This window comes from Sus scrofa, chromosome 9 (genome assembly GCF_000003025.6).
Source record: "Sus scrofa isolate TJ Tabasco breed Duroc chromosome 9, Sscrofa11.1, whole genome shotgun sequence".
Lineage (NCBI taxonomy): Eukaryota > Metazoa > Chordata > Mammalia > Artiodactyla > Suidae > Sus > Sus scrofa.
In genome coordinates, this window is record NC_010451.4 from 70,933,606 (window position 1) to 70,957,174 (window position 23,569).

General features: G+C 38.9%; 1 protein-coding gene across 3 annotated transcripts in view; it reads left to right on the top strand.

The window, feature by feature from the left end:
* Nucleotides 1-23,569, top strand: part of CDK14 (cyclin dependent kinase 14) — a 632,242-nt gene that overhangs the window by 255,594 nt on the left and 353,079 nt on the right. For all 3 annotated transcript variants that reach the window (XM_021102362.1, XM_021102363.1, XM_021102364.1), the window contains one exon: nucleotides 9,850-9,944. In XM_021102362.1, coding sequence (XP_020958021.1) covers nucleotides 9,850-9,944 — 95 coding nt within the window. The remainder of the gene's footprint in view (nucleotides 1-9,849; nucleotides 9,945-23,569) is intronic.

Below are 23,569 nucleotides of genomic sequence, written 5' to 3' on the forward strand. Positions count from 1 at the left end.
GATGCGGCTCAGATCCTATGTTACTATGGCTGTGGTATAGGTTGGCAGCTATAGCTCCTATTTGACCCCTAGCCCAGAAACTTCCTTCCATATGCCACAGGTACGGCCGTAAAAAGAAAAAACAAAAGAAAGAAAATGAAAGTGTAGCATACAAGTTTCAGGGAAACAAGAGTTTTGCCTGTGTTTACCCTGCGCCTGGTGATTGGCACAGTGTAGATGTTAATTATTTGCTAGATGACTCTTGGGTCCCATCCCCATCGATTTGGATTTGGTGGATTTGGGATGGGACCTAATGCAAGGGCATGGGTATCAGGCCACACCCGTTGATTCTGATGTAGTTGTTGAAGGACCACACTTTGCGAAAGCACCTCCTGGTGGGTCTGTGGTTGTGGCTGTGGAGGTGGACGGGGTGGAGTCTCCTGTGCCTAGAAATAGGCTGTAAAATTACAGAGGAGGAGTCTGACAGTGCTCCACCCCTTGGCTGGTGTCTTTCAAAGTCACGTGTCCTATGTACTTAGCCACTGGGACTTGTAGCCATGGCAAGGAATATATTTTCTGATTTGAGACTTATCTTTTAAAAGAATGCAGTCACAGCTATTCACATACTTTCATGTGAGGAAAGGTTGCTAAGTCTAGTCAATCCGGAATTCCTATCATGATGTAAATGTTTATTCTTTTGAACCAGAAGACCTAAGGGGCTTGTTGCCAAACTATCTTTTTTTAATTGAGTACTTTGCAGTATTCTTACTAACTGTACATGTAAACCACCGTAATAAAGTGTGAAACAGTTCAAATAAAGTAAATTGCCTAGCAGCTTTTCAGCCTAATTGTTATAGCCAGACCAAAAAACAACCCTTCTGTTGTCGTCTTCAGTAACCCTCAGCTCTTAAATTCTCTTTTTCCTGCTTAAAGATAGTATATAGAGCATAACCACCACCATCTCCAACTGTGTTGCTCAGCAAGATTTGTTTCTATAGAAGTTGCTAGGAAGATGTATACATTTGAGAAGACATGTTTTATATTCATGTACTACATACATATGTGTGGATCTTTCTAGTAGCAAATGGGAACAAGATTAGCTAGAGGATGGACGGTCAGTTGGTAGGTCATTTATTTACAGGCCCATCTGAGAGTAATCAGAGACAAAACTAGGAATCTTTTGCAGCAAGTAAATCTTAATGAGGGGAGGTAACCATTTAGACAAGGAACACTTTCAACCTTTTGGGTTAAAGGCTGATAACGATGTGTGCAGGGTTCTAGGATAGGAAAAGGGTTCTAGGATAGGAAAAGGAAAGGGTTGGCACCAGTACCTTAGTGAGGAATGAAGGATCCCACTGTAGTTATAATGGCTCATGACTGTAGCTGTATTGTGGTTGCACATTAATTATGTAAACATCAGCATGCCTTTCATAGTGTTATTTCAGTTTTCTTTAGCCAATGTACTGTAATAAAGAGCTTTTCCATGTATCTTTTGTTCTAAAAGGAATGTCTTTATCAAAACAATTCAAGTGATATAGAAAGGTACTTGTACAAAGTTAAGTCGTTTCTGTATTCCTCCCCTCAGCTATGACCAGAATTTGATGAATTGTTTCTTCCTTTCTTTTTTTTTTTTTTTTTTTTTCTATTCAGACTCAATTCTTGGCCACTTGTCAGCTGATTAATTGGTTTGAATATTAACAGTGGTAAACGTAGCCATGTATTTGTGAAAAAGTTAAAATTGCTTTGAACTAGGTAAACCCTATTGGGTCGAACTACTTGAAATTGTTGTGTTAGTAGGTCAAAAATGTCAAATATGGGCAGTTCCACGTGGTTAAACTATATTGTTAGAGGATTTCGTTCTTTGAGTGATTTAGCAAGCTGCCAACATGGTCATATGAGGCTGCCATGTGGAAATAGCCACCAGCTGACTGTTCTTTGATGGCAGTCAAGTGGTGGCTACACAGGTATTGATGGGGGAGGGTCAGCGATGGGGGGTAGGGGTGGGAGGCTGATGTTTCCGGCATCACATTTCAGGTCTGTGACAAAGGGGAAATTAGGAGGAGGGCAGAGCAGGAAGAATATGCAGAGAGGTCAATGTCCTTTCCATTCCAAATAGAAAAATTTGCCAGAGGAGCAAGTAAAAACAGTAGACTCTTTGCTGGATAGAAAACAGTTTATATGATATTTATAAGGTATTCCTAACCTGTTGTTGTATCTTTCCACATTTGGACAGCTGGTGAACAAAAACATATCTCTAAATCCTTAATGTGATTTTTAGCTAATAAATTCAGTTTATAACCTTGTATTCTGAGTTAGCTATGACCTCTTTCCCCAGAAGAAATAGTTGACTTTTTTGTACATGTGCATGTAAAAATATAAAAAGTAAAAATGGAGTCTAAGATATAATTCCGTTTATTTATTTATTTATTTTATTTAATTTATTTATTTTACTTTTTAGGGCTGTACCTGTAGCATATGGAAATTTTCAGGCTAAGGGTCGAATCAGAGCTGCAGCTGCCTGCCTACACCACAGCCACAGCAACGTGAGATCCTTAACCCACTGATGAAGCTCAGGGATCGAACTCACATCCTCGTGGAAACTAGTTGGGCTCATTTCCTCTGAGCCACAATGGAAATCCTCAAAATTTATTTTAATCTTATGAGATTGGCGTTTAGGTGAAATTTCTCTCTTCTACCTCAGAGTAGAAACCTAGGATGTTTATTCTAAAAGTGGAAGGTCAAGGCTTCACTATGGCTGATGGGTGGGTATCTTAGTCCTGCCAAACAAAGCAAGGACTCCCTGTGTCTTCCTGTCCTACCAGGATTTTGTTAGTGGCAGTTATCTTTACGGCAACAGCGTTTTTCTATTTTTGTGTTGTTTCGACATTACAGCCCCCAAACTACTGTTAGAATTTTTACCCTCAACCTAATTACACATCTTTTATGTCATATACAGTTGTACCTTTTCAAGCCTCACTGGTGAAATAAATTTAAAATGTTTGCCATATGTTTGCTTAAAACTTGTGGGGAAACTGAGCTTGCTGGAATTACTAACGCCAGTGTTACGGGATTTGTTTTGTGTATAAACGATGAGAAAATAACATGTGATATATTTGGGATAGTATCAGGATGCCATGGAGTATTATTTTGACAGTGTTTGTCTAGAAAGGGGAGACATACTGGCTCTTGGACTTGTAGGTGTTAATCACTGGACCGACTTGGCAGCCTGGGAGACTCTCTTGCCTTGGTAACAGCAGGAATCACACACAGTGCCTGGTACCCGGCTGGCAGCAGTGGCTGCTGGGTTGGCAACCTCCAAGCTAGTTAGGTTTGTCATCTACGCTGATGTTGGTATTTATTGTGGATGGTTTTCTGCCCTTCAGTGCCATATTTTTTTTCTGCCATCAGCTTTGAAATTAGTGGCTTTAGCCTTTTCCAAATTTGAATTCATTATGTTAACCTCAAAAGAAAAAGAGCTTGCTTTCAAATACTGTTCTTGGCAGTTATTTAACTAATAGTGTGTTTTAAGCATTGTGTGTAAATACAGTTAGAGATGTAAAATCTGTAATAATTGAGCATTAATAGAATGAAATGTGGAGGCTCTGAGTCTTCATGTAGAAAGGGTCAAAAATATCATGTAAAAAATAATATTCACTACCATTAGGAAAAGGTATTTTTTTTCTCCCATGGTGAATGATGACAGATCTTTTTTTTCATTTTTTAAAAATTTTATTGAAGTATAGTTGACTAACAAGGTTGTGATAATTTGTACAAAGTGATTCAGTTATACATATACACGCATTCATTCTCTTAGATTCTTTACACACATATCCCATATCATAGAATATTGGTTAGAGTTTTCTGTGCTATACAGCAGGTCTTCGTTGGGATGGCAGAGATTTGATTTTACTGAAATCGTAGGAAAAAGAAAAACACGATGGGAAATGATGGGTGTGAAGACATTACTTTGAGAAATGAGAAGTAATTTGAGTTTCAATGGTAAGAGAAGAAAGGCAATGATGTTGAGAAAAAGTAAAAACAAAACAAAACAAAAACTCCTCAAATTCTAAGACAAAGGATCCTCAGGGCATGGGATTAGTCAGTGAACTCTCAGTGCCTTTTTGGAATTGTTGCTGGTAAGGATGGCTCATCCCCAGATTTGTCAAACTGAGGGGATAACTTAAAAAATGAAATTGGCCAAGACTGCAAATGATACCATGTATCTCCAAAACTCACTTCACACAGCTAGGTTTCTTTCATACAATGTGATATTCATTAGGTCCTTATTTCATTTCACCCAGCATTTTCTGGCACAGGCAGGTATAAAGTACTATCTCTGGCCATCATTTTGAGATACCTTGTTGTGGTTTGATATCTTGATCTCTGAGGATGAGTCTGCCTTAGAAGACTAGTGCAGGTGCACGTGTCCTTTTTAAAATGAGCAAATGTGAAGTCTGTCCCTAGATGAATGCCTGGAAATTAGCTATGTAATAAGGCTTTAGTTGTTTGAGGCTGACGGTTGAATAATTAAAATATAATTAAATATTTGATTAATAAAAAGGAAGGTTGCAGATTATTAGAATTAACAACACTAAACTCTAGGAGTTCCTGTCGTGGCTCAGCAGGAAAGAACCTGACTAGTATCCCTGAGGATATGGGTTCGATCCCTGGCCTTGCTCAGTGGGCCAGGGATCCGGCCTTGCTATGAGCTGTGGTTTAGGTCAAAGATGCGGCTCTGATCCCACATTGCTCTGGCTGTGGTGTAGGCTGGCAGCTGTAGCTTCTACTTGACCCCTAGCCTGCTAACTTCCATATGCAGCAGATGCAGCCCTCAAAAAAAAAAAAAAAAAAAAAAAACAAAAAAACTAAACTCTATCATAAATCTTTATAGAGCTTATTTCTTCAAAGTTCATGTGTTGTGGTTTTATTGTTATTGTTTTTTGTAATTTGTTTTTGTTTTTGTTTTTTTAGGGCTGCACCCATGGCATGTGGAAGTTCCTAGGATAGGGGACAAATCAGAGCTGTAGCTGCCAGCCTACACCACAGCCACAGCAACTCAGGATCCAAGCCTCATCCACAATATACACCACAGCTCACAGCAACACCAGATCCTTAACCCACTGAGCGAAGCCAAGGATTGAACCCAAATCCTCATGAATCAAATTCTCCAGGATACTAGTTGGGTTTGTTACCGCTGAGCCACAAGAGGAACTCCTGTAATTATTTTCTCATGAGTGCTCATTTACAAAGCTCAGATAAAATACGTTAATACATTTATAAATATAAAATTTGCGTTTTTACTGTAAGGTTTTTAGTGTGTAATACTAACTTGCTTGTGACAAATATATATGAGGTGGAAGAGTGGGGCCTCCCTGTGACAGTTAGCTTAGACTTCTCTGTTCTCGTTTCCCCTTATTGGAACCAGCCAAACCAAGTAATTCTCAGTCTGAATGGCCTTCTTTGGACCAACTGGTGTTTATTGAAGTTCATCTTGGGATTGAAGATATTGTATATTGTTCTGAACTAGATGTGCCTGGTGAAGACAAGGGAAATTCATAGCAATAAGAGCTCTAAAAACAGGAGCTCTTATTCATTGGGGTCATAGGAGAATGTAACAGTTGTCAGGCTTCATCTTTGCCTTCTCTGGGGACTGCCCAGCACAGCCTCTTTTATGTAATGATTGCATATCATTTACTTGAGTAAAACATTAAATAATCTAGAATTGCCTTTTCTTTTAATATATTAAAACATAGGTATATCTTTAAAAAAATTTTTAAGGAGTTCCTGTTATGGCTCAGCAGAAATGAATCTGACTAGCATCCGTGAGGATGCAGGTTCGATCCCTGGCCTCCATCAGTGGGTTAAGGATCCCGCATTGCTGTGGCTATGGCATAGGCCAGCAGCCACAGCTCTGATTTGACCCCTAGCCTAGGAACCTCCATATGCTGTGGGTGCGGCCCTAAAACGACCAAAAAATAATATTTTTAAAAAGTAGACTCTATTTTGGAGTTCCTGTCATGGCGCAGTGGTTAACGAATCCGACTAGGAACCATGAGGTTGCGGGTTCGATCCCTGGCCTCGCTCAGTGGGTTAAGGATCCGGTGTTGCCGTGAGCTGTGGTGTAGGTCACAGACGCGGCTCGGATCCCGTGTTGCTGTGACTCTGGTGTAGGCCGATGGCTACAGCTCCAATTCGACCCCTAGCCTGGGAACCTCCGTGGGAGCGGCCCTAGAAAAGGCAAAAAGACCAAAAAAAAAAAAAGTAGACTCTATTTTTTTAGAGCAATTTTAGATTCACATAAAAAATGAGTGGAAAGGACAGAGGATTTTCTTATACTCCCCTTAGGCCCTACCCCCCATCCTCTCCTGTGACCCTCTCTCACCAGAGTGATACATTTGTTACAATTGATGAACCTACATTGACAGGTCATTGTCATCCCAAATCCACAGTTTACCTTAGGGTTCATGCTTAGTATTATAAATCTCTTCTTAAAGAGGTGGTCTTGGAGTTCCTCCTGTGGTGCAGTGGGTCAAGGATCTGACTGTGGAGGTGTGGGTTCAATCCCCAGCCCAGCACAGTGGGTTAAAGGATCTGGCATTGCTACAGCTTTGGAACAGGAGATTCAACCCCCCTGGCCCCTGGGAACTTCTGTATGCCATGAGTATGGCCATTAAAAAAAGAAAAAAAAAAAAAAAGAGGTATTCCTGCAGTATTACTGAGTATCAAGAATTAAGGGTTTATGCAGGGCCACCAGGGCCAGTAACACGGTTCTCTGTAAATATTTGATGCATACATGACCAATTACAAGTTCCTGACAGAACACATGCAAAACATGGGTTTTGTTTCTTTTTTCCCTTCAGGTTCTATCCCCCAAACTAAAATCAAAGATATAATTTACTAAAATAATTAACAGTGATAAGAGAAGTTTCTGCTCTTTGAGTATTTTACTTGAATGGCCATTGGTGTGGGGGAAATAATTTTGTTTATTTCTGGTCTTATGGAGAAAAAAGAAAAGATGGAGTTTCTGCTGTGGTGCTGTGGGTTAATGATCCAGCTTGTCTCTGTGAAGGCAGCGTTTTGATCACTGGCCTAGCACAGTGGGTTAAGGTTCTGGTGTTGTTGCAACTATGGCGTAGGTGACAGCTCTGGCCTGGATTTAATCCCTGGCCTGGGAACTTCCATATGCTGTGGGGGTGGCTGAAAAAGAAGAAAAAGGGAAGAAAGAAGAGTTTATCCTTAAGTGAATGCTTATGCTTATAGTATATAAATATGCTGATATTTACTCAATATGGGTTTTGATTATTTGATAAAATTGGTTGCTTGCATGGTACATCATTTTTTACATATTTTACCCCCCGTTCATTGTTCTTTTATTCTTATATGAAGTGAAAAAGATGTAAGACTAAATCCACTTATTATTTAATTAATAAGCAATGTAATTATGTTCATATCTTTTTATCCTGCTATTCTGTTTTTCATAATTCATTATAGGGAGATAATTCTAAAGAAATTTTTTTTTTTTTAAATGCTCAGCTATATCCTTTGTGGTATTAATTATAAAACTGAAACTATAAACAATCTTTTTTTTTTTTGCGATAAGGAGTGTCACAATGAGTTTGATTGTGTGGAGAGGATTGTCTCATTCCTTTTTTTAAACAAAAGTAAAAGAGTCTTGTAAGAGGAAGGAATGGAATTTAAGAGGCTGAGCCAGCTCTTCCTTACCCAGATCTTGAAAGGGGCCACATTGTTAACTGGTCTTCTCTGGGTTTTGGAGGGATAGATTACCAGGGGCCTTGTGTTGAAAATGAGTGTTGTCTGTCACCAGACTGAAATCTGAGGCTAGTGCTGGTCTCAGAGTAGAAGGAAAATGGATCAAACTTAAGAAGAACCTCCAGGTGACAAAAGACTTTTTTCTTATTCAAGAAATAGACTGACCTCCTGCTGTATGTCCTTACTGAGGAACCTAAACGAATGACATTCAGTAAATTTATTGAATTGCTATGACATATCAGACCTTGACCTAGGACAAAGTCTAGGACCTTGATCTAGGACAAAAGATTTGAAGGACAGTGAGTGGTGACTGCCTGATTTTGAATCTCTCCACTCATTATCATCCAAAAGGCATAAGTCTAATAGAAAAAGTAAAAGCGCACATGATCCACACCTTCAAAGAGCAGTAGGAGACAGGGAGAAACCTGTGGTTGCACAAGGTGATGCAGCGGAAGCCTGAAGGGAAAGAATAAAAGAAAAGAGAGAAATTAAGGATCCTGTAGAAATGAAAAACAAACCCCTCTACCTTTCTCCCCTAGCACTTTACATAAAAACTCCAAAGAGAGAACTGATAGAAGAGAGGGTTCTCAAATGAAGAACCCAGTTCATGGAACAAATAGAAATAGAACAAATTAGCCTACATATGTACGAAGCTGCTGTAAAAAACTGAAAATGTGAATCAATGCATTTCACTTGATAAAATTTATTTTCAAAAAATCAACCACAAAATTCAAATGGTACACAGTGCCTTAATCTAAATTAAATTTTGTCACTTGGGTTCCTGGGGTCATATGAAATAAATAAGAAAAACAAATAAAAGGAGAACCTTGAGTTGAAAATGCAAAAGCTAAGAGGAGAAATAGACAAAAACCAAAATGAAATGAGAGTTAATTGAACTCCTCAGAAATATAGAAGAAAAGACCAAATCAAATCAGAAATGAAGACTAAGTTACAAGATGCCTAAGAGAAAATAGATTCAAATGACAGGTGATCCGCTATGTTAACAGTTACATTAAATGTAAATGGTGTGAACATCAGTTAAAAGTCAGAAGTTGACTGAATGGATTTAAAAAAATACATGGCCCAATGATATGCTGTCTGTAAAAACTCAGTTCAAATAGAATGATATTGGTAGGCCCAAAGGAAAAAAAAATAAAAAGATACACCATAGGAACACTAATCAAAATCAAGCTGGAGTGGCTCTATTAGCAGCAGACAAAACATTTTAGAGTAAAGAAAATTACCAGGGACAGAAGTTCCCATTGTGGCGCAGCAGAAACAAATCCAACTAGTAACGATGAGGTGTTGGATTTGATCCCTGGTCTTGCTCAGTGGGTTAAGGATCCGGCATTGCCCTGAGCTCTGGGTGTAGGTTGCAGACATGGCTCAGATCTGGCATTGCTGTGGCTGTGGTGTAGACTGGTAGCCGTAGCTCCAGTTCAACCCCTAACTTGGGAACCTCCATATGCTGCCAGTGCGGCCCTAAAAAACGAAAGAAAATTACCAGGGGCAAAGAGATGCATTATACATTGATAAGGGTCAGTTCACAAAGGAGACATAGCCATCCTAAATGTATATGCAATAAACTATAGAGCTTCAATGCACACAAAGTAAAATCTGGCAGAATTCAAATAAATTGACAAATCCTCAATTACAGTGAACACCCCTCTCTTAGTCATTGATAGAACCACTGTTCAGAAAATTAGCAAGATGTATATGATACCATCAGCATTTACAGCACTCTTCACCCAACATAAGCAGAATATATATTCCATACATATGGAACGTATACCAAGATAAACCGTATTTTGGGTAGCAAAACCAACCCTCAAAAGTTTAAAACAATTGAAATCATGCCAAGTATGTTCTCTGACTATAATGGAATCTAGCTAAAGATTAATAACAAATAACAAGTGAAATAATTGTAGGTAACTTAATCTAAATGAAAACCTTGCCCTTCTGACCTTGATTTTGAGTTGTTACTGACTTGGAAATGGGAAAATAGGTATATTTCATCTATCATGCACCAAAATGGTAGTGAAACACATCATTTGGTTGTTACCCATCATAAATTGTCTCTTTGTCCACTTTACTTTATAGCTTCTCTGTTAAAAGGACTGAAACATGCTAACATAGTGCTGCTTCATGACATCATCCACACAAAGGAGACGCTGACCCTTGTGTTTGAATATGTGGTGAGTAAAATGAAAATTCAGATTTTATAAATGTGAATAAAATTTTTACAGTGTTATCGTAGAGCTTTGTCTTTAAGTAGCTGTACTGAAGTGGGTATTTTATCTGAGTATATAAGACTTGTAATTTTGCATAATTTTGAATGATACATATCTTAATGAAAAATCCAGAAAAATATGTTCAGTTGAATTTTATCAGGTATATTATCTGTTTATAATCTATTTGTTACTGGTGTATGCTGTAATATTTAGGTTTATCAAATAGGATTAAACAGCATGCTGGGGATCACTCCATCAAAGGAAGTTCACTGGCAATAAAAATATTTTTTTTCCTTTGCATTTATGACTTGGTTTCTCAAAAGTATCCTTATTAGGAAGGTTGGTTTTTTTTGTTGTTGTTTTTGTTTTTTTGGGGGTTTTTTTGTTTGGAAAAAAGCCTTATAGTTACAATTTAGACTTCATGGTTTTTACTCTCTGTATTTCAGCTATTAATTAAAACTCACAAATTGCATAGCACACAATGTAATGATCTTATTGTGTTGAGACTTGGACTTGAACTCCTAATTAATCTTTCTCCATTTCTTTTAGAAAAACATATGTTATTTGTGCAGCACCACTTCAGCATTTAACTGTAGATTCATGAAATGTAACCATGATAATTAACATCCCAATTTTCACAGATGGATCTGAGAACATGTAATTTATAAGATACAAATGACATTGGTGGAGACTTTTATTGAGAAAAATAGCTGTTGGTATTGTGAATGTGTTAAGATGCTGTTTGTAATTACCATACTACTTTTTAAAAGAAATTTGAAATAGTGTCCATTTTTCCTTAAAAATATATAATAGAATGAATACTTACAACATTTTTATCTTGCTCATGTCTGCCTATGTCTATTTGTCATTTGAAAATTGTTGTCTTATGAGGAAGCCATTCATCTTGTCTATTTACATATAAATGATAGATACATTTGAATAATATGGTAATGTGGCCACAAGGACAGCTAAAGCTGAGCTGTTGCATATATTACATGCTACCAAGAATGGCTACAGATTCACACATCAATGCAAATATAATTTCTTTTGTTTAATTGATGGGTTTGGAGTCGATAATGTATTCATCTAATTTAGATTTTGAATTTTTGTTTCATATTTTCAAGTATGTCTAGTTGCAATATTTCAGTTAAATCCAGATTTTTCTTATATTCTTGACTGACTTTTCCTCAAAACACTACAAAAGAGATTTTAAAAATATACTTGTTCTTGGAGTTCCCTGGTGGCTCAGGAAGTTGAGGATCCAGTATTGTCACTGCTGTGGCTCGGGATGCTGCTGTGGTGTGGGGTCGATCCCGGGTCTGGGACCTCCTTCATGTCATGAGCATGGCCCCTGAAATCCGTAACATTGATAGAGAAACAACAATATGAAAATGTGTCTTTCAAATGTTAAAAGAAAAATATGTTCGTGAGGCTAAAAATGTGCATTTCGAAGCAGATGTCATTTGATGATTTTATATTCTGTGGAAGTTGCTACATAAAAGGACAGAAATTCACTGCCTAGCAGTATTTGTCTACTGATTAAGAGTGACTTTAAAAATTACTCTTCTTTGTGTGAGTGACGTTTTCCTTGGATCCAGTTCTTGTGGAGACATCCTAGGTCCTGCTCAATAAACCACACAAGTAGCGGGTACAGATGCTATGCCCTAGGGTAGCATTTCATTCCAAACTTGTCTGGGGAGCTAAGACATGGCAGCATTTCACTCTGGACTTGTCCGGGGAGCTAAGACAGATCAACCTGTTCTCTTTCAGGGAATGTGGTGCACTGGTATCACTCCTGGATTACAGTTGCTCTGCCTTGCCTCTTCTTCTATTTGCCACTCCACCCTTACTTCCTTACTTTCCCAGTATTTCTTTGCCTTTCTCCTCTCTGTCTTCCTTTGTTTGTCCTTTTCTGTTCACATCATCTCCTATCTTTTTGCTCTCTCTGCTGAAGCACTTTCTGTTGTTACAGCTGATGTTTATTTTGCTTTTGTTTATTTTAAGTAAAATATCCCAGTGAATCTCCGAAGTCAGAATTGGGAAGACGGGGGAGAAGAGCTCTATGCTGTAGAAATTCCTTACAAGAGTCTTCCTAGTTAGTGGGGAAGGTGTAACTCCTTAACAGTATGCACCTAACTCTGTAGCAATTGCCCAGTGCAAGAATAACTTCTCTGGGAGTTCCCATTGTGGTTCAGGGAGTTAAGAATCTGACATAGTGTCCGTGAGGATGCAGATTCGATCCCTGGCCATGCTCAGGGGGTTAAGGATCCAGAGTTACCACAAACTGTGGGGTGTAGATTGCAGATGAGGCTTGGATCTGGTGTGCTGTGGCTGTGCTGTAGGCTGGCAGCTGCTGCAGCTATTTGACCCCAGCCTGGAAACTTTCACATGCTGCAGGTGCAGTTGTAAAAAAAAAAAAAAAAAAGAATAATAATAATAATAATAATAATAACTTCCCACACTGCTTTTTCATTGCTTGCTTTTTTCTAAAAACATATGCCAGTATCCCAGAGAAAATTAGGATTCTTACATACTTTAATGGAGTAGTTTAACCAGATTGCTTTCCTCTCTGTGTTTAGCAAAAAGAAATTCTACTCTTCTCTTGGATGTTTCTCAGCAGTGGAAAGGTGATAGTAATTTCAGAGCATGAAATGCCAGGGGAATTAGAGCAGATGTAGTTGGGAGACATGGCGTAAGACACAGGAGGGCACTTGTGGATTTGAGATGATGAGTGAGATAGCAGAAAGGGAGGTGAAGTTATGCTTAAGATAAGTAGGCCCACAATACTCAAAAACAACTAAAATTTATTGAGTTTTATGCTGGGCACTGTTCTGGGGATTTTACATTTATTATCATTTTTGATGTTCTCAACAGCCTTACAAAAGTGTGAATATCAACTCCTTAAAAAGGAGAAAACTAAAGATTTGGGAGATTAAGTGCTTTTTAGAGTTTTATGGCATAAAAGATAGACTCAGATCCAATCTTACTTTGAGTCCTAATTGCAGTGTCGTATTTCCTATTTATGTTCAACTTTAATTAGGTTGAACCTTTGGTCAGAAGGAGAAAAGGAAGCTTTCTTTTTTCTTTCCCCAACCCTTCCCTATTCTGCACTTAAGATACTTAGTGCAGTTAAATCCTAAATACATGTAAATTGCTTTATAGTTTAAATAAGTGTTGTACACTGGTTGAAAATCCAGCATTTAAAATTTTATTTGAATTATGCAATGTTTCACGTTTTCATAAAGCAAGTTTATGTTACAGTGTTGTCCCATGTATTCCACTGGGATTTATACACACACACACACACACACACACACACACAGTCTTACCAAACTGTAGATTAGTGATGATATCACCATATTTTAAACTTGATAACATCAGTTATTTTAACAATGTTGATTTTGTACTTCCATGTAATTAACAGTATCTTTTTTTCGAGGGAGGGGACTGAGTATGGTAAACAGGGTAAGAAAAACCTTACCTCATATCCATCAAAACCCTAGATATGCAGGGAAAGGAACATAAGATTCAAATTAGGTACTCTTGGATTTTTCTTTGGGGCTTTAGAATTAAGCATTCAAGGGTTTTTGAGGGACCTGGGTAATTTGGGTTCCACAAAATGAAAGATTCTTATTTATGATAGTGTAGACACTGTAGAACTATTTTTCTGGCTTTTGCTTTAAAAGAGAATTCTAAGCCTGGCTGCTTTATGTTATTCCCACGAATGACAGTTTAGGTGACATAAAAGCCTTCTGAGCACCAGAATAATGAAATAAGTGATGAAGAGTTAGTGATGTGAAAGAATACTCAGGGAAATGACTCTGGAGGTCATGATCAAAGTGATTCGGTGGATAATAGGATATTGTTAGTATAGGCTATCTTTTAAGTACTGGGAAAAACTCCTGAAACATCTGAAATTTAGTTTCGTACACACTTTCAAAATGTATAGCTCTAATGATCTACAGACTGCAAGGATGGAACACACTGGGAAATGGGCCACCCAGGCTGCTCAAGGGTCAATGGTGTGACCTGTGGGCCCTGTGATGCCTGCTGATTTGGGTACCCCCTTCCTCCAGTTGCTGTGAAGGAGCATCGTTAACCAAGTAACCAAGGAGCAGCTCTTTTAGCTTAAAAGGGCATCTGGTTTCTTAATGGTCTGAAATATTATTATAGCCATCTTTTTTTCCCACACACATTTGCGACTTACAATAGAAATATAAAAGAAATATAAAAATCGTACAAATGCTAACAAACTTTTTTATTTAAACAGAAAGTTAAGCAATTTATTTTTTATTTTTTTTAACCACAGACAGATAAGTACCACATTACCCTACATATTAACACCAAGTTGAAAAATCTAAGACAGCTTCCATATGTGAAAATAAGAATATTAATAGTAAACATGATTATGTAGATACAGATTACCATTAGTCAAAATGCACAGCCGTTCTGTTCTATTTTAAATTACATGAGAGCAAAGTGTGTGTAGCAGCACTTTTCATCACACATTTAATAATTATGTATAAGATGAAAAGCAACAAACATAACTAATCATGATTATTCCTGGGAGCAATCATTTTATTTCTTTACTGTGAAATAGTCCAAACTAATGTGCACCATTATGTAAAATAAAAATCTATATTCCACATGAAAAAAAAAAAAAACACTGTAGCACCAAGAGTCATATAAAGTGATTTATGAATCACCAACAATCACGTAACGTATTTTAATAATACTTTCCATTCTACATAGCAGTCTCTCATAAATGTTATTCCATCAGATTCCATCTTTAGCCCTTTGAAGTAATAAGCCATGTGTTTTGTTAATCCAGTTTTTTTTTTTTTTTTTTTTTTTTGCCTTTTCTAGGGCCGCTCCTGCAGCATATGGAGGTTCCCAGACTAGGGGTCTAATTGGAGCTGTAGCTGCCAGCCTACGCCAGAGCCACAGCAACGCGGGATCCAGGCCGCGTCTGCAACCTACACCACAGCTCACGGCAATGCCAGATCCTTAACCCACTGAGCAAGGCCAGGGACCAACCCGAAACCTCATGGTTCCTAGTTGGATTCGTTAACCACTGCGCCATGACAGGAATTCCCAATCTATTTTTTTTTTTAATTGACAAGGAAGAATAGTGCTTAGAGAAATTAAAGCAGACTTAACTAAAACCGCTCAGGAGATTCAAGTTTTCTATGCCTGAAGATACCTGTTACTCCATTTTGCCCCGCAGCCTGCTGGTGCTAACCATCCTCATAGTTTTATGTGATGGTCTGAGGTACGTGTGGTGGTAGGATATGGGACTGGCAGCTGAAAGTTAAGTTTTCTTGTCACCCTGTCGCACAGTTTACCTCATTATTTGGTTTTTGTGCCTCGTGCATTTTGATTTCTAAATCTACCAAGAATGCTTTAATTTGCATGATTTTATACCACATCTGTTCTCAAAGACAAATACTGGAATCCAGTATTCTAGATTCCACATTAAACTGTCCTGAGGCAATTAAACATTTTTTCTGCTTTCCTATGAGATAAAACATCTGTGCACACATGTACGCATGTACAGCTTAAAATGGCAGCGATGAGGGAAGGCCTTGCTGAGAAGGTGAGAAGTGTATAGGTGAGGGAGGTGTAGGAGGAAGACGTATATTTGAAGCAAGAACATTCCAGATAGAAGGCTTATATGAGGAGCAGCAGAGCTCCTGTGGCTGGAATGGAGCAGGCAAAGACAGTGGGGTGAGACAAAAATCTAAGACGGAGTGGGCTCCAGATTGTGTAGGACCCTGTGAGGTTTTGTTTTGATGAATTTCTCTTCTGCTCAGAATGAGATAGGAAACCCCTAAAGGATGCTGAGCAGAGAAATAATCTGATCCGACTTCTGTCTTCATTGAATATCTCTGGCTACTTTCTTAAGAAGAGATTGAAGATGGGCAGGTTCTGAAACAGGGAGACCAGGTAGAAGGCTGTGGCAGTTATCTAAGCATGAGACAATGTCAGCATGGCGTGTGGAGAAGTGGTTGGATTCTGGATGTATTTCCAAGATCGAGCTGATAGCATTTAAGGTGGGATTTGAGAAATGAAGAAGAGTCAAGGATGATCTCAAAGACTTTGGCTCATACAATTGCAGTAGTGGAGCTGCTATGAGGAGAGATGGAGCAGAGTGCAAGAAGATGCAGCTCAGCTTTATCGGAGTTGAGTTAGAAATGCCTGTTATATGTGCAAGTGATGATGTCACAAAAGCCATTGGGGAGATCCCGTGTGGCTCAGCAGTTGATGAACCCGACTAATATCCCTGAGGATGTGAGTTCCATCCTTGACCTTGCTCAGTGGATTGGGCACAGATGCAGCTCAGATCTCGCATTGCTGTGGCTGTGGCTGTGGCTTCAGCTCGGCTTCAGCTCTGATTAAACCCCTAGTCTGGGAACCTCCATACGCTGGGGGTGCGGCCCCAAAAAGACACACACACACAAACCCAAAAAACAAAAGCAGTGGATATATGGAATTTAGGAGGGAGATCCAAGGTAGAGATTTGTAAGTTGTCTGGATTATAGATATTATTTAACAAAGGATTGGATGAGATCGCCAAGTGTGATCATTGTTACACTGGTGGCTATAAATGAGCCAGGCCTCTGGATACTCACACCCTTGTGTAGTCCTTGCCCCTTAATCTAAGCTGGGCTTGTGACTTGCTCTAACCAATAAAACAACATGGTAGAAATGACACTGTGCCAGTTGTGGTCCTGACAACTTCTGTTTTGCACTCTTGAGTATCCTGATCAGTTCTGTTAGAATCCCAGTTGTCCTAGTGGAGAGACGATGGCCCTCAATTACCTGGAAGAGAGCTGAGAACCCAGAAGATAGTGTGATGCTAGCCCTGAGACTTAGGACCTCAACCAAGCCATTGACCCAGCCAGCCTAGTGCCAGACATGTGACATAGGCTTCTTGGGTGTAGGCGGCGGGGGGGGGGGGGGCGGGGGGGGCAAATGCCCGTCTCACAGATACCATGTGGAACCATGATGAGTTGTCCCCTGCTATACCTTTCCTAAATTTTCAACCCAGTCAGCAGGAGAAATAATATAATGGTTGTTATTTTAAGCCACTAAGTTTTGGGTTAGTTTCTTGTGCAGCATTCAATAACTAAAACACTATATATGGGCACATGAACACAGGAAATGGAAGAGTTTCTTGGACTGAACACTGGGGCACCAACATCCAACATAACATTAAAGCACTTTGAAGTGATAAGGAACACCCACCAAGGATACGGGAAAGGAAGCACCTATAAGAATCTCAGATGAAACTGTTTTATCTGAGTCCATAAATAATCTCCTCGCTTATGAGTGCTTCCTTGGGTTTCACGAGAACAGAAGCTGCCTCCCAGTGCGTGGTAGAGTGTCTGACACATAGTAGGTGTTTAGCAAATAGTTTTTATGTGAAGGAGTGACATTTGAAGCATGAAGAGCAAGAGACTATAGGAGTTTCACTATTCAAGGCGAACTACCATGGGAAAGCAGAACTACTTAATTCATATTTTAAAATTTTTTTGGAGTTTCTGCCATGGCACAATGGGTTCCTTGGTGTCTCAGCAGCACTAGCATGCAGGTTCGATCCCCAGCCTGGTGGTGTAGCTCGAAACTGTGACTGGGATCTGATCCCTGGCCCAAACACTCTGTGTGCCTTGGGATGGCCAAAAAAAGAAAAAAGTTTTTTTCTTTATTTTTCTATTTGTCTGTATTCTACCTTTAGTTTCTATTTGTAGTCCTTATTTTTTCTCTAAAAGCAATTCTCTTGCAAGCAGAAGATTTAGAAGAAATCTGACTCCATAACCAGTAGAGCAGACCACAGACTATGTGAAAGTCAGAAACTACCTGGTTGTGTCAAAGAATTAAATTGTCTGGCTGCTCTGAATAAATGTACCAGAGTTCTCAATTTCAAGCAACAGACATTTTCTTTAGTTGAATTTAGTTTGAAAAGTTCAGTGAGAGGATATCGTGTGGCTCACAGACCTGCTGGGAAGGCTTTAAAAATGAGCAGGGATGGTGTGAGGCTGGGTAGCCAGACCCAGAGCCAGACTCATGCCCTGTACCTCTCTACTGCCCATGCTGTTTTGCCACCAGGAATGTTGGCTCCAGACATTTTCTCTTTGTTGGCCTGGCTGCCCTGGGTGGCTGGAGGTTATTACATCTGTCAATGATGTCAAAACACTGTTAACATGCTTCTTTGTTAGGTCTTCATGCTAAGTGAGCCTTGATTGTATTTGGTTAGCTGACATTTGGTCCCGAGTCCGTGTTTTGACTGCATAGTCTCCTGGGAAAGTGCGTGCATGGCCTTTTGGCTTTTGTACTGACAGGCGGGTCTTGCCTCCCAACAAAATTCATAAAGCAGGGGATTTTCCCAATATAAGGAATATTTTCAGAGTAGTTCCCTGCTCTTCCCAAACTTCCCCCCAAATATTTAACATCACTCATAAATATCTACTACAATAAGTTCATGATGTAGTCTCAGATAAATTATATCTACAATGGGAAAAGAAAACCATTTCATATAATCTTTGAGAAATCATGAAGAATGAAAATGACATAAATAATGTTCTTTTTTAAAAGGTGTCGGGGAACAAACCTCTGAATCTATAGGCACCTAAGCTTACTATAGAACATTAGTAAAATGCAAAAATAGATTTTTAGACATCAGAGTCTAATCTTCATTCCCTTTTTTGTAAGAAACAGTGTCATTTCTTGATTTCAGCAAAGGTTGCAGCAGAGACTCTCATGAGATCTTTATAAACAGAATAAGATTGAAATTCAGTTGTTAGACAATTATTCTTTCAGTTTATTGCTGGTTGGACAACTTCACCCAGAGCCTATTGATTAATGAATTGACATCAGGATGTAGAAAAGTCTATTGGGGTGTGCTGGAGGGCGTTGTCCTTGACCTTGTTCTATTTGATATTTTTATTAATGAGTCAGATGAAGACATTGAGACGATGTACTTGACCTATTTGTGTGTGTGTGTTGTCGCTGGGAGCCATAATTAACGCTGGGAGTGAGGGAACCAGGGGTCAAAAAAGGAATCTGATGCAATGATGAGCCAAACCAATAAGGCGAATTGTGCGCAAAGTAAAAAACAGTGTATTTAGCTGAACAGTAATAAAAAGGAGCCCAATCTAATACGGAAAAACAGGCTGGAGGAAAGTTCACCTAAAAATGGTTCATGTGAGGAGTTCCCGTCCTGGCGCAGTTGTTAACGAATCCGACTAGGAACCATGAGGTTGCAGGTTCGGTCCCTGCCCTTGCTCAGTGGGTTAACGATCCGGCATTGCTGTGAGCTGTGGTGTAGGTTGCAGACGTGGCTCGGATCCCGCGTTGCTGTGGCTCTGGCGTAGGCTGGAGGCTACAGCTCTGGTTCGGCCCCTAGGGAGCGGCCCTAGCAAACACACACACACACACACACACACACAAAATGGTTCATGTGAAAAAGACTAGTAATTTCTTTGGCTCAAGGGGCTGGAGCAAACAAAAGCGTCCACCAAGGAGGGCGCTGTGAACATATGGAGCCAGTAAAGTGCCAGGAAGACATAGGAGAATTGAAGACATACTGGAGAGTAAAGAAAAGTTTATGTAAACTTTGTGTGTGTGTAGAATATACATTAGAACATAAAATATTAGACTATGTATATATGTATATTCTAATATATGTATGTATTCTAAATAGGATAAGAAAGCCAAGTGTGAGAGTTGCATAGAGGCTAGTTTTTTCTTTATCTTAATCAAATGTTTCATATTACTTGTAAAATAAATTCAGTGCCTTGAAGTGTAATGAACACTTTATCACTAAAAGCATTCAGTAGAGGATAAATGGAATGTACATCAGAAATATTGGAGGGAGAGTCCCTGACTTGTACTCTCTGCAAGGGATTGAAATATGTGACTTAGATATGTTGCGTTGCATGGTCCCAACTGAAATCATGAAGGGGTTATAAGGTCCCTTCATTCTGCAGATGAAGAAATTCAGGCTTACATGTCAGGACTCCACACATGCTCTTTTCAGAGTATGTATCCTGTCATGGCCTGTGTTGAGGGTGAATCTGGAAAACTCCAAGTGTACATAGCAAAGGACTACCCACATTTTTGCAGTGTTATTTAAACTCATCCCACGGGCATGATTTTTGGAAGCAGGAACACAACCTGTTACAGCCATTCACTTAAGAAGTTATTCATTTTGTTTCCTCCAACATGTATGGACTGTCTTCTCTGTGCCAGGGATTATTCCTAAGCTCCTGGGGTACACATCTACAGCCCTTACTTTCAGAGAGGTTGAAATCTGGTGGAGGACAGTGATCTTAGACTGGATAATCTCCATGTGCCATTTGAGTTGTAAGTTGCACATCTTTATATGTAGTGGGACTAGAACACATTTGCATTGCAGTGACAACCGTAGGAAAACTGGATTTGTCTTATGGACTTTTCCTTGTGGAAGACTTTCAAAGATGTTTCAGTTTCATATATGGAGAACTCATTATGCAGGGTAATGTGATGATCCTATATTCTGAAGGAAAGGGTTGGCATTCAGAACCCAGTACTGCATGGGAACAGATGTAAGCATTGTGGATGGATGGCTGAACATGTAGGCAGCATAAGATAAAAGAATTCTGAACCATAAGGAGAAATTAAAGAAATGAAAAGGAAACAAGCTGGCATTCAATCAGTGCTCTGCTAAGAACATCTCATTTTCTCTAATTGGTAGGACAAAGTCAATTATCTTCTTTTTTCTCCTTTTCCCTAATGGCTTTTTCTCATAGTGACTTGAGTTAGTCATTTTCAACAGTTTTCATTCACTATCATGTTGGGTGCTGAGGTTTTAATTTATTTTTTTCTGCTTATATCATACCTACCTCCTTTGAGTTTTAGTTTTATTTCGTATAAAGTCACCATCCTTATTAGGAAGTCCTGATCATAGTTCACTGGTTTTAATCTGCATTATTTAAGGCGGAAACATGTCTGATCTTTAACTCTTGCTGTAGGAAATGCCTGCTTATTTACAAGGATACACAGTTTAAGAGTATATTCTGCTATAGATGAGACTGTTTTTATGAGACTACAGTATGCCTCTATGGTTTTAAAAAAAATATTTTTCATTAATTTAAGACTTCTTCATTTAAACTACAGACATGTAATGGGGGAGCTAATACATGATAACTGAAAAGAATTCTGAAAAGCATTCTAAAAAGAATTCCTTTAGAAAGGGAAAACATGAACTTCACGTATTAATTTTTTTTTCCTCGTAGGGATTATTTTCATATTTCTTAAGTTAAGGAAATAATAACCTGGGGGGGGAGGAAACTGCATACTTAAGGGGTAGGTAAGGGCAGGGGAGTGACGCATTAGTAAGCCTGACAATAATGACGAGCCTGGAGAAATTGGACAAACTTAATTCCAGTTAAAGTGCTGAAGTTACCATCTGATGAAAGTACCCAGGATCAAGATCAGGATGATCAATAGTTCCAATTACCTTCACATTATATTTGAATAGACCATTAAGTAACTGAGGGAAAAAAATCATTAGCAAATTTATCTCTAAGCAAGGATGTATACTTTATTATATATCATACAAAATGGAGTGTCTGCAATTCCTCACCAATTTTCAAAATCAGTAATTTGACAAATGCATACATTATAATGGCTGTTTAGGATTTTTCTCTCATGTTACCATTATCATTCTCATATTTCAAAAATATTTAGTTAACATCACAGAATGTTTGTATTCTGTGTTTTGGTAAAAAGCAATTAAACCCGCACCAGGATTAAATCATTCATTTTTGTTGCTGTGATTGTTGTTTTCATGCAGGTTCTACACCACATGCATATAAAGAATCAATTCTGTGGTTTGTTATGAAAAATAACTGGCTGACTTTCAATCCTTTCAAAGTTTCTTCTGAAGACTTTCTTTTCTTGTCAGTTTTTGACTGTTCACCTTTTGGCATCATCCATTGATTTTCTACAGTGAAAAATGGGACTTTGATGCTTTCAAAAAATTTTTTTCCCAGTTTCAAACAGGTGAACCCATCCTATTCTGCCATCCCCCCAACCTCCCATTCTCTTAACACTAGATATATTATAATTTTTATTTGATCTGAAGTTGAATATTTACCTTAGTATGTCAATATAAATCTTATTTGTAGCCGAGGCATGTAGTGAGTATACTGTTTGATTACTCTTTTCCTTCAGTTCAGTTTTTGGTTTCCCTGAAATTAATACTTATTTCCTATTTTTCATTTCTGCCATTAATTCAAGGTCGCCCCGAGCCTCAGCCTGGTGCATCCCCTCTTACTGGTTTCCTGGGATGCTTCCCCTCTCGACTTGGCTGGAACTGTTTTTTCCTTCATCTCACACTGTTTGTTTTGGGGTGAGCACAATTTCTAGCAGATTTCTGGGAAAGAGTGTGTAGGGGATTTTTTTTTTTTTTTGAGACGTGTTTCTGAAAATATCCTTATTCTGCGTTTATAGTTGATTGACGTTTGGCTAGATAGAGGTTACTTGGTTGAAAATAAATTCATTAGAATTTCAATGGGATTGCTCCATTGTTGTCTAGTTTCTTTTGTTTCTGTTGAAATACTTCTCTTTATTTCTGGTGTTCTCAAATATCGTGATGATGCAAAATGTTGAGCAAGATGTAGCTCTTTATTTTTCGTTGGGTGCTTCTTTTCAACCTGGAAACTCATTTCTTTCCATTCTTTTTTAAAAAAACTAGAACAACTTGGAGTTCCCATCGTGGCGCAGTGGTTAACGAATCCGAATAGGAACCCATGAGGTTTTGGGTTCGGTCCCTGGCCTCGCTCAGTGGGTTAAGGATCCGGCATTGCCATGAGCTGTGGTGTAGGTTACAGACGCGGCTCGGATCCCGAGTTGCTGTGACTCTGGCGTAGGCGGGTGGCTACAGCTCTGATTCTACCCCTAGCCTGGGAACCTCTATATGCCGCAGGAGCGGCCCTAGAAAAGGCAAAAAAACAAAACAAACAAACAAACTAGAACAACTTTATTGAGATAGAATTTATATAGAAAAAAACACTCTTGTAAAGTGTGTATTTCAGTGGTTTTTAGTATATCTATAGTTTTGGAGCCATCACTACTACCTAATTTTAGGAAACTTCATCACCCTAAACAGAAGCCCCATACACGTTAGCAGTCACTCTGAATTCTGGACCCTTCTAACTCCTAGCAACCAGTAATCTACTTTATGTCTCTGTGTGTTTGCCTGGCCATTGCATGCAAATAGAATCATTAATATGTAACTTTTTGTGCAGGTTTTTCCCACTTAGCCTAATGTTTTTGAAGTTCATCCACGTTGTAGCATGTATCAGTACCTCATTCTTTTTTATGGCTGAATTATCATCCACGGATTAATGACAAATTGAAATTATAATGGCATAATCATAGTTCAGGCACACAAACATGGTGTCAGGTAGTCACTGAGTATCTGGTTTCAGAGTCATCCTTGCACCACTGAGGACTTGAATTTACTCTGAACTGTAGTGACCTCTGTGACACCACCAGCCATGCTGAGAACAGCAACATCGGATGTTCTAAACATTTCAGACCCC